Genomic DNA, 14,895 nt, shown 5'->3' on the forward strand with positions numbered 1-14,895 from the left:
GTCCAGAATTAGGTAAGTAGAGTTTTCTTTTCATAGGTGCAAGGTTAGCTGAAAGGAGACTGCCATGCCGTTGTTCAGGCTAAAAAGTGTATTTAGGGTAACAGAACTGCCGGCCACACCTGATGGAGTGGGGGGTCTAATCATGGAGACTGCTTATATGGTGGGTGGGTGGGGAGGAAGGTGTGGCCACGGAACCTCTCAAGGCCTGAAGGAGGCGTGACCACCGACCACGGTGGATGTGGAAATAACCTCAGAACCTGGGAACCTCCGACTGCGCCCAGGTGTGCCAGTTACCTGGGTTACGGTGCTGGGTGGGGACTTCTAGGGAGTTGTGCGCCCAGGGAGAACAAAGGGTAGGGGCCATTTTCCCCAGTGGACCTAATATTAGGTAGAAAAGAGCAAAGGGAAACACACAGAACCAAAAGTGCACAGGGGAGCCGGGCGCTGGTGGCTCACGCCTGTAATCCTAGCTACTCAGGAGGCTGAGATCTGAGGATCGCGGTTCAAAGCCAGCCCGGGCAGGAGAGACTGTGAGACTCCTATCTCCAATAAACCACCAGAAAACCGGAAGTGGCGCTGTAGCTCAAGTGGTAGAGCGCTCGCCTTGAGCTGAAGAGCTGAGGGACAGCGCCCAGGCCCAGAGTTCAAGCCCCACGGCCGACAAAAAAAAAAAAAAAAAAAGTGCACAGGGGCTGTGATTCCCTACTGTAATTCTACCTACTCAGGAGGCTGAGATCAAAGCATGGTGGCTTGAAGCCAGCCATAGCCGACACATCTGAGACACATCTCCAATTAAGCAGTAAAAAGCCAGAAGTAGAGATGTGACTCAAATGGTAGAGCACCAGTCTTGACTGAAAAATCTAAGCAAGAACTTGAGGATTTGAGTTCACACCCTAGTACTGGCACAAAACAAACCAAAGGCCAAAATTCAAAAATGCAGGATTCATTTTGGTTACTTTCTTGGAAAGGTCAAAGCAGAAGGACTTTCTCATCCTACTGACCCCAAGCCCAAAGTCCAGGAGTCCATTGTTGGGTCTGGCTCCTCACCTCCCTATGCCAAATAAAGACACACGACAAAGGACAGGGATAGATTTATTACATGGCAGTCATGGGAAGACAGCACTTCAGTCCCAGCACTCTATGGGGAGGAGGCCCAGTGCCCGAGGAGGCCCAGAATCCCATAGGGAGGAATCCCAGCACCCATGGGGAGGAGGCCCAGCGCCCATGGGGAAGAGGCCCAGTGCCCCTGGGGAGGAGGCCCCACGCCCTGTACCCCACCAGACTTCTCCAGGTTGCCTCGGGGTGGAAATGCGGATGTGGCCAGAACTCCATAGCAGGGCTCTGAGCCGGCTTGCAGCAGCCCAGGCCTTTATGGTTGCCCAGGAAGGGAAAGCGGGGAGGGGCGGGGAAGGAGGAGGAGCCCGAGATCAGCGATCCAGGCGGCACACCCCAGAACTGAGGCCGGAGGGGGCGGGTCAGCGGGGGAGGGACTGGGAGGGTATGGGGCGGGGCTGATGTAAACAAGGCGGAGATGTGGGCGGGGCCAGGCGGGCCAGACGGGACTTATGGGCGGAGGGCGGGACTCAGGCGCGGATGGGCGGGGCACAGGCGAGGAGAGGGGCTCAGGCGTGTAGGGGTGGGCGCAGGGCAGGAGGTCGGGGTTTCGTCGTGTAGGGCGGAGCTTAGGTGCGGGGCGGGACTTTGCCGTGTAGGGCGGGGCGCGGGGCGGGGCCTGGGGCGCGGGGCGCGCGGGCCCAGCCATGTCTGCCGAGGAGGTGGTGCAGATCCGCCTGGAGGACCGTTGCTTCCCAGTGAGCAAGCGGAAGCTGATCGAGCAGAGCGACTACTTCCGCGCGCTTTACCGCTCGGGCATGCGGGAGGCCCTGGGCGCCGAGGCCGGGGGGCCCGAGGTGCAGCAGCTGCGCGGCCTGAGCGCCCCGGGCCTGCGGCTGGTGCTGGAGTTCATTGACGCGGGCGGCGCCCGCGAGGGCTGGGTGCCGGGCGCGCGGGGCCCGGCGGGCGGAGGCCGGCCGGAGGAAGAGGAGGACGAGGCCGGGCTGCTGGCCGGGCTGGTGGAGGCCGCCTCCTTCCTGCAGGTCACCCCCCTGCTGCAGCGCCTGCTGTCCCACGTGCGCCTCTCCAACTGCCTGGAGCTCTACCGCCTGGCCCAGGTCTACGGCCTGCCCGACCTGCGGGACGCCTGCCTGGCCTTCATGGCCGTCCACTTCCACCAGGTGCTGTGCCAGCCTCAGTTTCCCCTCCTGGCCCCTCCCGCGCCCGCCCCGGGGGACGTCGGTCTGAAGCAGCAGCTGCTGGAAGCCCGGATGGCGGGGACCCCCGTCCTGGTGGCCTTGGGGGACTTCTTGGGGGGGCCCCTGGCCCCGCACCCCTACCAGGGCGAGCCCCCGTCCATGCTCAGGTACGAGGAGACGACCGAGCGCTGGTTCCCCCTGGCCAGCAATCTGCCCCCGGACCTGGAGAACGTCCGGGGCTACGGTGCCGCTGCCCTGCACAACTACCTCTTTATCGTGGGGGGCTACCGGGCCTCCAGCCAGGAGATCGCCGCTGCGCACTCCTACAACCCCGGCGCCAACGAGTGGCTGCAGGTGGCCTCCATGAACCAGAAGAGGTGAGGTTCCAGGGCCGGGGGGGGGGTGGATGTGCGTGCGGAGGGGGTGCGTGCAGGTGGCGCGCCGGTCTTCGGCCTTGAACTCGGGGCCCGGGCGCTGTCCGGCTCACTGTTGCCCCTTGAATGATCTGGAGACTCCTTGCCCCGGTCCTGGAGCCAGTATGACAACTTCCTTGTTTCTTGTCTGGGGCCCAAACTTCCAGGCCGAATTCCCGCCCCTCCCTCCAGGGCAGTGGAGCATTCTTTCCCAGGATGCTAGGCGTGTGCTGGGGAGGGCAGTGGGCTGAGTGATTTCCCTGCAGGAACTTCTCTGCCTCCTCTCCCAGGGGGAGGAAGATGATGTGGTTTCTGGCAAAGAAACCTTAAAAGAAGCTGATGGTCCACGCCTGTCATTTAACTACTCTGGAGGCTGAGATCTGATGATTGGGGTTCAAAACCAGCCAGAACTGGAAAATCTGAGACTTTATCTCCAGTCAACCAACTAAAGGTTGGAAGTAGAGGTATGGTTCCAGTGGTAGAGTGCCAGCCTTGAGTGAAAAAGCTCAGGAGTGTCCAGGCCCTGAGTTCAAGCCACAGAACTGAAGGAATAAAAGAAAAAAAAAGGCCGGGCGCTGGTGGCTCACGCCTGTAATCCTAGCTACTCAGGAGGCTGAGATCTGAGGATCGCGGTTCAAAGCCAGCCCGGGCAGGAGAGACCGTGAGACTCCTATCTCCAATAAACCACCAGAAAACCGGAAGTGGCGCTGTAGCTCAAGTGGTAGAGCGCTCGCCTTGAGCTGAAGAGCTGAGGGACAGCGCCCAGGCCCAGAGTTCAAGCCCCATGACCGACAAAAAAAAAAAAAAAAAAAAGAAAAAAAAAGAATTTTAATTTTTAGGGTGTAATGGTGAGGATAATAACAGCTATTCACCATTTCATGGCCAGGAGATCCTTAGAAAGGTCCCCTCCCCCCACTATGGGGGGGGGGGGAGGAAGCTTTTTCATTCAAGGCTGGTGCTCCACACCCGAGCCATCGCTCCACTTCCAGCTTTTTTTTTTTCTGATTAACTGGATATAAGAATGTCTTGGAATTGTCAGCCTCCACTGGTTTTAAACCATCCTCAGATCTTAACCTCCTCCCTGATTCACTAGGATTTCAGGCATGAGCCACTGGTACCTGACAAAGTTCAGTGAGTTCGATCACTCAGGGCTTAGCGTATGAGGAGCTCAGAGCACCCTCCTCTCCTGTTCCTCCTCCTCCTCTTTTACTTTTTTTTCCCTCCTGTTTTTGTTGTTTTGTTTTGTTTTTGCCATAGTCTTGTATCGCCCAAGCTGGCCTTGAAACATAACCTCAGACTCCTGAAGAAGGCTGAGATTATAAAAGTATGTACTGCCCTGCTTTAGGACAGCCTTTAATTTCTTCTTTTTTTTTTTTTTTGGTGGTTGTGGGGCTTGAACTCTGGGCCTGGGCGCTTGTCCCTCAGCTCTTCAGCTCAAGGCGAGGGCTCTACCACTTGAGCTACAGCGCCACTTCCGGTTTTCTAGTGGTTTATTGGAGATAGGAGTCTCACGGCCTCTCCTGCCGGGGCTGGCTTTGAACCACGATCCTCAGATCTCAGCCTCCTGAGTAGCTAGGATTACAGGCGTGAGCCACCAGCGCCCAGCAGCCATTAATTTCTTAAACATCAAGTATCAGCCAAACAAGCATAAAGCCCTGAGTTAAAATCGAAGTACCATTAAAAGAAAAAGAACAAAACTAAAGTCAAACTTAGCTGGGCATCAGTGATTCATACCTATAATTCTAACTACTCAGGAGGTTGAGGTCTGAAGGATCAATATTCAAGGCTAACCTGAGCAGAAGAATTTTCAGACTCTTATTTTGAAAATAGCAAAAAGTCATGTTAGAGGTGTGGTTCAAGTGTTAGAGCACCAACCTAGTAAACAAACCAAGCTACTGTGGGGCACTGAATTCAAATACTGGTACCAGAATACACACACAAAAAGAGTATTGTCAACATCAAGTCGTTGCTTTTTTTTTTTTCCTTTTTGGTGCCAATCCTGGGGCTTGAACTCAGGGTCTGGGTGCTGTCCCTGAGCTCTTTTGCACTAGGCTAGTGCTCTATCACTTGAGCCACAGCTCTGCTTCTTGGTTTTTTTGGTAGTTTTAGTGGAGATAAGAGTCTCATGGACTTTCCTGCCCAGACTGTCTCTGAACTGTGATCCCCAAATCTCAGCCTCCTGAGTAAGTAGGATTACAGGTGTGATCCCCTGGCTCCCAGCTCAAATTGCTATTTTATCTGATTTTTTAATTTATTTTTTCCTCACATTTATTTAAAGTTTTTCTATTTATAGTTATGAACATAGTATGAAGAAATCATTGTGGCAGTATTTTCTTCTTGATTCTTTATGTGTGTGTGCACACGTGCGTGTGCATGTGTATGCACACAGGTGTATGTCAGCAGTGGAGTTTGAACTTAGGTCCTGACACTCTCAGTTGATTTTTTTCATTCCAGACTGGAGCTCTACCATTTGAGCCACACCCCCACTTCTGGCCTTTTGCTGGTTAATTTCAGAGGAGAGTCTTAGATTTGTCTGCTGGGCTGGCTTTGAACCGCAATCCTCAGATCTTAGCCTTTGGAGTAGCTAGGATTACAGGTCTGAGGCTGCGGCTGGAAGCCACAATTCTGAAATGATGTGTGACCCATGTGCAGGCTGTGCCATGCAGCGAGTGGTGGGTTATTGTCTGGAATCAAAGAAGCACGCAGGCACGTGCAGCTCAGCCACTGCCTGCAATGCTGAGAGACATCCACCTTCCCACCTCCAGAAATGGGCTTAGCCGGGCACCGCTGCCTCATGCCTTTTCCTAGCCCCTCGGGCGGCTGAGATCTGAGGATTGAGGTTTGAAGCCAGCCTGGGCAGAACAGTCCATGAGACTCTCATCTCCAGTTAATTATTAAAAAGCCAGAAGAGCTGTGGCTAAAGTAGTAGAGCACCAGCGTTGAGCACAAAAAAAGCTCAGGCACAGCACCTAGACCCTGAGTTAGTCTTAGGACTAGCATATGTGTGTGTGTGTGCATGTGTGCATGTATGCCAGCGTGCACACATGCACACACATACAATCTTAAAAAAACAACAAAAAGCAAAACTGTTCTGTTTTTGCATCGATCTTACAAAGTTTACAGCCTGTGTACCCTGGGGAGCAAATCCAAATTGAGAGCTGGTGAAAGTGCTTGTTTACAAGCTTCCTCTCCTCCACTTCCCTGCTTCATACCCAGGGAGGTCTTCCTGCTTAGATTTAAGCACCCCCAGCCACTGCCACCACATTGGCAGGAAAAAAAAAAAACCTGCATGGCTGGTTGGGTTTAGAGAACACAGGCTAGAGGAAAACATTGAAATATAAACACTGTAGCACTTTTGAAAAAAAATTTTTTTTTGGGTCCCGTCCTGGTGCCTGAACTCTGGGCCTGAGCACTGTCCCTCAGCTCTTCAGCTCAAGGCTAGTGCTCTACCACTTGAGCCACAGTGCCACTTCCGGCTTTTTTTTTTTTTTTTTGCTTATGTGGTGCTGAGGAATCGAACCCAGGGCCTCAGGCATGCAAGGCAAGCGCTCTACCACTGAGCCACCTTCCCAGCCCCCACTTTTGAAATTTTTTTTGGTGTCACTCCTGGGGCTTTGAACAGCAGTGGCGCCGTGCCTGAGCTTTTTCACTCAAGGCTGGCACTCTACCACTTGAGCCACCGCTCCACTTCAGGCACTTCCAGCTTTTTGCTGGTTAATGGGAGATAAGAGTCTCAAGGACTTTCCTGCTCAGGCTGGCTGGGAACCTGTATCCTCAGATCTGGGCCTCTGGGTTGCTAGGATGACAGGCGTGCACCCGAGTGCCCGCCGCAGGTGACTGCCCAGGTGAAAGTGTCATTTTCATGGGCCACGCTGACTTGGCGGACTTTGCATCTCTCCTTCAGGTCTAACTTCAAACTGGTGGCAGTCCATTCCAAGCTCTATGCCATTGGTGGGCAGGCCACATCCAATGTGGAGTGTTACAGTCCGGAGCAGGATGCCTGGAATTTTGTGGCACCCTTACCAAACCCTCTGGCTGAGTTCTCCGCATGTGAGTGTAAAGGGAAGATTTACGTCATTGGAGGCTACACCACCAGAGGTGAGCAGGGCCTGAGGAGGGTCTGCGCATGTGCCCACTGCACGGGAATGTCGGTGTGTCGGCAGGGACTCCCCTCGCCCCCCAAACACACACCAGGAGTGTCATTGTGTACATCCAGTGGCACTGGTGGCTCACGCCTATGATCCTGGCTTCCCGGGAGGCTGAGATCTGAGGACTGCAGCTTGAAGTCAGCACAGGCAGCAAAGTCTGTGAGACTCCTATCTCGGCAAAAAAGGCTCAAGTGAAGGTATGGTCCCTCCCTCTCTCCTTCTCTCGCTCTTCCCCCCTCTTTTCTCTTTCTTTTTGTGCTGCTCCTGGGGTTTGAACTCAGGGCCTGGGCAGTACTCATGAACTTTTTGCTCAAGGCAGGTGCTCTATCACTTGAACCACATCTTGACTTCCAGACTTTTTTGAGTGGTTTATTGGAGATTAGGGTCTTGCCACCTGTCTGTCTGGGCTGGCCTTTAGCCTCGATTCTCAGATCTCAGCTTCCTAAAAAGCCAGGATTATAGGTGTGAGCCACCAGTCTCTGGCTGTCTTGCTTTCTATTTCTTTTCTAACCCAGAGCCCCTGAGCCCTGTATGGTTCGGCTGATAGATTCCTAGGGGTTTTTTTTTGTTTTTTGTTTTTTGTTTTTTTATGTCTCTGGATGAGCTGTGAACTCCTAGTTTTTTTCCTGACTGTGGTCTCTGTGTGTTTTGAGCTGCACAATCCACCATGAATGTACCTTCTGCCCAGGGGCCACCCAGTGTGATTGCCACCGAATTCCTTGTGCTCAAGGCCATGGTGCTAGCACACATGGATGAGCGCTTTCTAAGAGGAGAGGACAGGACAGCTGTGTGAGCCCTGCAGAGCTCTCCCTCCTCTGGGTGGGCCTTTGCTCAGCCCTTCTTATAGTACTTCAAACAAATCAGCGTGTGTGTGTGTGTGTGTGTGTGTGTGTGTGTGTGTGTGTGTGTGTGTGTGCATCCAGCTTCATCCTAATTGTTATAAATTTTTGTGTGTATATGAGGACTTGAACTCAGAGCCTGGTCACTGTCTTTCGTTTTTTTCCTCTCATAGGTAGCACTCTTGTCACTGGAGCTACTTTTTGTTGGTTCCTTGGAGATAAGAGTCTTACATAAGACTATTTTTAAATTTAATTAATTTATTTTTTATTGTGAAAATACTGTACAGAGGGATTACAATTACATGGGCAAGATAATGAGTACATTTCTTATCAAGCATTGTAGCCTCCTCCTTTGTTTCCCCTTCCTATCCCTTCCCATTCTCCCCTGCCCCCCCCAATCCTCCCCGACACTCCTCCACCCCACTACCAAAATTGTAAAGTTCGTTTTCGACATAACAACTTGTACATCTCATTGTTGCAATGGGTCCACCTGTATCCCTGTTTAAACGATTTGTTTTTCCCCTTCCCCTCCAAATTATATTGTCATCAAATACAGTGAAAGCAGGGGTTATACTGTGGGGGAGGGACATACAAAGCAACAAAGAGATAATCTTATAAATGTGTTAGAAACAATCTCATGAAAGAAAAAACAACATTTGAATACATATCCCTAACATCACCTTATCTGTCCTTTTCTGCTTGACTCAGACATATACTAGATATTGCAAATAAGGGAAACCATGGGACCTATGTTTCTTTGGGCCTGGCTTACTTCACTTAATATAATTTTTCCAAGCCTTTCCATTTCCTAACAAATGGGGCAATGTCATTCTTTTTGATGGAGGCATAGAATTCCATTGTGTATATATACCACATTTTCTTGATCCATTCATCTACTGAAGGGCATCTGGGTTGGTTCCATATCTTAGCTATAGTAAATAATGCTGCAATAAACATAGTTGTGCTGGTAGCTTTAGTGTGGTCTTGTTTGTAAACATTTGGATAAATGCCCAAAAGTGGGATTGCTGGGTCATAGGGAAGCTCTATGTGGAACCTCCATACTGCTTTCCAAAGTGGTTGAACAAGTTTACACTCCCACCAACAATGCAATAAGGTTCCCTTCTGTCCACATCCCCTCCGGCATCTGTTGTTATTAGAGTTCTTGATTTTTGCCATTCTAACTGGAGTGAGGTGGTATCTCAATGTTGTTTTGATTTGCATTTCTATTATGGCTAGGGAGGTTGAGCATTTCTTCATGTATCTATTGGCCATTCTTCTTTCCTCTTCAGAGAAGTTTCTCTTTAAGTCTTTCGCCCACTTATTTATTGGGCAGTTGTTTCCTTGAAGATTTGTTGTTGGGGGATTTAATTTTTTGAGTTCAAGGTATATTTTAGATATGAGATCCTTCTCCGTTGTATGGCTAGTGAAGATCTTCTCCCAATTCGTGGGCTTTCTATTGATCTTGCTAGCTATGTCCTTTGCCATGCAGAAGCTCTGCAATTTCATGCAGTCCCATTTGTCCAACCTTTCTTTGATTTGTTGTGTTTCTGGGTCTCTATTAAGAAAATTTTGGCCTGTGCCAAGGAGTCCTAGGGTTTCTCCTATTCCTTCCTGTAATGTTTTCAGAGTGTCTGCTTTGACTTCGAGGTCTTTGATCCATTTGGAGTTGATTCTGGTGCAAGGTGATATATAAGGATCTAGCTTTAGTTTTCTACAAGTAGTTAACCAATTTTGCCAGCACCGTTTACTGAAGAGGCTGTCTTTCTTCCATTCTATTTTTTTAGCTCCCTTATCGAAGATTAGATTGCTATAGGTCTGTAGGTTCATTTCTGGGTTTTCAATTCTATTCTATTGGTCCTGAGGTCTGTTCTTGTGCCAATACCAAGCTGTTTTGATTACTATGGCTTTATAGTAGAGTTTGAAATTTGGTATTGATATTCCTCCAGCACTGCTCTTTCTGTTGAGGATCGTTTTTGCTATTCGGGGTCTTTTATGAATTTTTGGATTGCCTCTTCTATTTCCTTGAAGAATGAGGATGGAATATTGATAGGTATCGCATTGAATTTGTAGATAGCCTTGGGAAGTATTGCCATTTTCACGATGTTGACTCTTCCTATCCAGGAGCATGGGAGGTTTTGCCATTTTTTAAGTTCTGTGTTGATTTCCTTTTTCAAGTTTTTAAAGTTTTCATCATAGAGGTCCTTCACTTCTTTGGTTAATTCCTAGGTATTTTATTTTTTGTGGGGCTATTACAAATGGAGTTGCTTTCCTAATTTCAGCCACACTTTTCTCATTCTTGGTATACAGAAAAGCCATTGATTTTTGTGGGTTAATTTTATACCCTGCTACTTTGCCAAAGTTTTGAATCAGCTTGAGTAATTTGGGAGTGGAGTCTATGGGATTCTTTAAATACAAGATCATGTCATCTGCAAAGAGGGAGAGTTTTACTTCTTCTTTCCCTATTTGGATCCCCTTTATGTTCGCATCTTGTCTTATATAAGACTTTTTTAACTAGGCGGGTTCTGAAGCATGATCCTCCTATCTCAGCCTCCTGCGTGTCTGGGATTACAGACATAAACCACCAGTTTGGCCAGCCAACCTCTCCTGAATGCCTTTTGCTTCTTTGTGATCAAGTTGGGCACAAAGTAGAGGGAATTTGTACAGAGGGTGGTGCCCCAGTGTGGCAGCGGGGCCATGCTGGGCTTTTTCTGTCTTCCAGACCGCAACATGCATGTCCTGCAGTACTGCCCGGTATCCGACGTGTGGACACTCTTCGAGACCTGCGGTGTCCACGTTCGCAAGCAGCAGATGGTGTCTGTGGAGGAGACCATTTACATGGTGGGGGGCTGCCTCCATGAGTTTGGGCCCGGCCGGAGGAGTGGCCAGAGCCAGGACATGCTGACGGTGCAGGCCTACAACACGGCTACCCGGCAATGGCTCCACCTCAAGGAGAACACATCCAAGTCAGGCCTGAACCTGACCTGTGCGCTGCATAATGACGGCATCTACATCATGAGCAGGGACGTGACTCTGTCCACCAGCCTGGAGCACCGCGTCTTCCTCAAGTACAATGTCTTCTCCCACAGCTGGGAGGCCTTCCGCCGCTTCCCCGCCTTTGGACACAACCTGCTCCTCTCCTCTCTCTACCTGCCCAGCGCGGCCCGGACGTGATGCACGCACGCATGCACGCATGGATGGATGGATGATGCCAAGAGGCCTGCTTCAGGAGGACAGGAGGAAGGAAAGGAGAGAGAGGGAGGAAGGAAGGAAGGAAGGAAGGAAGGAAGAGAGGGAGGGAAGGACCGAAGGAAGGAAGAAAGGAAGGAAGGAAGAGAGGGAGGGAAGGAGGGAAAGAGAAGGGAAGGAAGAAAGAAAAAGAAAAAGGAAAGAAAAAATGAAAGAAAAAAGGGAAAGAAATAGGAAGGAAAGAAAAAGCAAAACTAGTGGTGTGTTCTTTCTACTAGGGAAAAATACACTGAAATACATCCCATAGTTTGCACTAACAGCATAAATAGGCTTAAAGTTGAATACATGTGGCAAAGAAAAAACTATCTTTATTTCTTATGTTATTGATTTTCTTGTTTGTTTGTTTGTTGGGTTTTTTTGGTGCCCAAACTGAGACAAACTCAGGGCCTGGGTGCTGCTGCCCCTTACCTTTTTTGCTCAAGGCTGGTGTTCTACCATTCGAACACCACCACCACTTCTGGCTTTTTGCTAGTTAATTGGAGATAAGAGTCTTATGGACTCTTCTGCCATGGCTGGCTTCAACCTCCAGTCCTCAGATTCCAGTTTCCTAAGTAGTTAGGATTGAGCTACAAGCCCTCCAGATAAATACATATTTTTACCATCCCATAATGCTTTTTCTTAGTCCAGTGACTAAAATTGAAGACATGAGAAGAACCAGAGTTGATGAGTGAACAGCAAAGATGACTTTGAACTTGCTTCATTTATGTTACTTAAACTCTAGTGTTTTAAGTGGGAGATTTCCTTTCTTTGAATTGACAACAATTTAATGGATGAACATTAGTATCAACATTATGGTCCTCCAGCATCATACGCACACTTCCTGTGTGTTTTTGATATCTTTCCATGTTCAAATGCTTTATTTACATATTTCATTTTCAAGAAAGCTACACAAATGGGATTTCTTCATGAATACACACAAGCATTTCACCCTACTCAGACTTACACAAAGCTATCATCAGTGTGCTTTTTTGTTTGTTTTTTTCAATTTAGGAATGAAGAATAGAGACTGAGTAAAACCTCTTATTTCAGATTTGACATACTACAGATCTGTGCAGTTCATGTAAGTTGCTGAGAGGATTGTTGAAAAGAGTATGCTGTTTTAAAGAATGAACATAAACAAGTATTTTAAAGATCAGTCTTACATAGAGAAACAAGGAAATGCTAAATAAGAAAAAACAATTGCCTTTAAGGGTTATTTATTTATTTTTTTGTATATGTCAGTATTGGGACTTGAACTCAGGACCTGGTGGTCTTACTTAGCTTTTCACTCAGGCTGGTACTCTACTTCTTGACCAACAGCTCCACCTCTGGCTTTTTGGTGGTTAATTGGCGATAAGAGTCTCATGGACTTTGCAGCCTCCACTTAGCTGTGAACTTTGTTCTTCAGATCTCAGCCTCCTAAGGAGCTAGGATTACAGGCATGAACCACCAGCACCTAGCATTAAAAGAGTTACTTTCATTGAATGCATTTGACTTAGTTATTGTTTTGTTTTGAACAACTTTCCCATGTTGAAATCATCATGTTTTCTAATTTAATCTTAGCATTCGTGCACATGAGCACATTTACCATGCATGATGTCTGAGGTATAATCCCCGGCACTAAGAAACACCCCAAGCTGGGCGCCGGTGCCTCACACCTGTAATCCTAGCTACACAGGAGGCTGAGATCTGAAGACTGAAGTTAGAAGCCAGCCTGGGCAGGACAGTCTGCCAATATACTTACCTTCAATAAACAACTCAAAAAAAACTGGAAGTGATGCTGTGGCTCAAGTGGTAGAGGGCTAGCCTTGGACAAAAGCTCAGGGACATGCCCAGGCCCTGAATTCAAGCCCCAGGACTGGTTTCCTCTCCCCCGCCCCTCCAAAACAAACAAACAAAAAAAAAAAACCCACACCAAAAAGCCAAAACTTAAACCAAAAGAAAAAACTGCCATAGTCATACTTAAAGAATTTATTTTTTTGTCTGTCATGGGACTTGAACTCTGGGCCTTGGGTACGGCCCCTGAGCTCTTCAGCTCAAGGCAAATGCTCTACCACTTGAGCCACAGAGCCATTTCTGGTATTCTGTGGTTCATTGTTGAAGTAAGAGTCTCAGGGACCTTCCTGCCCAGGCTGGGTTTGAACCACAACCCTCAGATCTCAGCCTCCTGAGTAGCTAGGATTGCAGGCGTGAGCCACCAGCCCGCAGCTACAATTCTTTTTTTTTTTTTTTTTTGTCGGTTGTGGGGCTTGAACTCTGGGCCTGAGCGCTGTTCCGGTTTTCTGGTAGTTTATTGGAGAAAAGAGTTTCACGGACTTTCCTGCCCAGGCTGGGTTTGAACCACGATCCTCAGATCTCAGCCTCCTGAGTAGCTAGGATTACAGGCATGAGCCACCAGCGCCTCGCCTACAATTTTTTTAATGGTGGTACTGGGTCTAGATCTTGGGACCTTATTGGTTGGCTTTTCTGTTCAAAGCTGGTACTCTACTACTTGAGCCATGCCTCCACTTCTGGCTTTCTTCCTTTTTTAAAGAGTTTTTCTGCCAGAAAGGTGATTTTTTTCCCTACAGTGTAGATTGTCTTAATATTGAAGTACTGAGAAAGTTATGGATGTTAGAAACAAGGCAAAAGGTTAAATATGAAACCAAAGAGAATTTGTGTTTCTGTGAGTATGTGTGTGTGTGTGTGCACACACACATGTGTTGTCAGTATTGGGGCTTGAACTCAATGCCTGGACACCGTCACTTGTGTTTTTCACTTAAAGCTGTATCTCTTGAGCCACAGCTCTACTTCTGGTTTTTGCTGGTTAATTGGAGGTCAGAGTCTCGTGGATTTGTTTGCCTGGCCCTGAACTGTGATCCTCAGATCTCAGCCACCTGAATAGCTAGGATTTCAGGAGTGAGCCACGAGATGCCCATTCAAGATGGCTGAAGAGCAGAGGGTACAGAAATCGCCTTCATGGGGTCAGCTGGTGCAGTCAAATGGGATCAGGAGTATTAGTGTCATTCAAAAATTAACTTTAGAATGGGCCTTACAGTATTTTCCTTTGTAGTAGTCGTTTTTAGGAAAAATGATGTGTAGGGTAAAGTTCTGTTTTGTTTGGACTGGTACTTCCTTGTTTAAAGGTGTGGCATACACTCATGACTTAGATGAAGCACCGTAAGAGCTCTCCTGTGTCTATGAAGAGACTGTCTTCAAATAAAGCACTTGTGGATCACTATGTTGTAAGATTTTATTTATTTATTTTTATTTTTTGTCAGTCTTAGGCTTGAACTCAGTGCCCGGGTGCTTTCCCTTTGCTTATTTTGCTCAAGATTGGTGTTCTACCACTTGAGCCACAGCTCCACTTCTGGCTTTGTATGGTTAATTGGGGATAATACTTATCTGCCTGGGCTGGCTTTGAACCATGATCCTCAGATCTCAGTCTCCTGAGCAGTTAGGATTATAGACATCATGCCTTTCATGTCTTGGCTAGCCAGAAAGACCCAGCGATTCCTGTCTCCAACTGACCAGCAGGACACTGTATCTATAATAGCAGTATGTTACTTTATTATAATGATACCCTTATACCATATATAGTATACAGAATGTGATATATACACACCATATGCATCCACTATGAGCCGTATATAGTGCATATATGCTTCAGTATATCAACCATGGCAGATTGTACTATACTATGGATGTCACACTATATATAATATATTCTCTTATCTACTAGAATTAGTATATATAACATACTATAGCATACACATTATATGCTACACTATATGATGTGAGATACAATAACATGCATATTACTATATATATTAGAATCTGCCATGTGTGTAGTAAATATAATCAAGTCTAAGAGAGTCAGTGCAGGGAATTAGTTATACTTCTTTTGTTCCTTTAGTTGTGTTGTGGGGCTTGAACTTGGGGACTTGCTCAGCCCAGCGCCCCGCTGGTTCTTTGAGCCACATTCTGGCTCAATGAAGATAAAAGTCTTGGATTTGTCTGCCCAGGCTGGCTTTGAACC

At 47.9% G+C, this 14,895-nt stretch overlaps 1 protein-coding gene across 1 annotated transcript; it reads left to right on the forward strand.

The window, feature by feature from the left end:
- The first annotated feature begins 1,760 nt into the window (after window positions 1–1,760).
- Window positions 1,761–14,094, forward strand: Klhl42 (kelch like family member 42). Its single transcript, XM_070038090.1, has 3 exons — window positions 1,761–2,629; window positions 6,570–6,763; window positions 10,372–14,094. The coding sequence occupies exons 1-3, from the start codon at window positions 1,761–1,763 to the stop codon at window positions 10,821–10,823; spliced, it is 1,515 nt and encodes a 504-aa protein (XP_069894191.1). The 3' UTR covers window positions 10,824–14,094.
- The last annotated feature ends 801 nt before the right edge of the window (window positions 14,095–14,895 follow it).

Source organism: Dipodomys merriami, unplaced genomic scaffold, assembly GCF_024711535.1.
Source record: "Dipodomys merriami isolate MVZ:Mamm:240054 unplaced genomic scaffold, mDipMer1.0.p SCAF_10, whole genome shotgun sequence".
Lineage (NCBI taxonomy): Eukaryota > Metazoa > Chordata > Mammalia > Rodentia > Heteromyidae > Dipodomys > Dipodomys merriami.

Excerpts from the sequence above, each read along its gene's own strand:
- Klhl42 (XM_070038090.1), top strand. The coding sequence starts at position 1,761 with ATGTCTGCCGAGGAGGTGGTGCAGATCCGCCTGGAGGACCGTTGCTTC. Across the intron at positions 2,630-6,569 it reads GCCTCCATGAACCAGAAGAG|GTCTAACTTCAAACTGGTGG; the intron begins GTGAGGTTCCAG and ends TCTCTCCTTCAG. Across the intron at positions 6,764-10,371 it reads TGGAGGCTACACCACCAGAG|ACCGCAACATGCATGTCCTG; the intron begins GTGAGCAGGGCC and ends TCTGTCTTCCAG.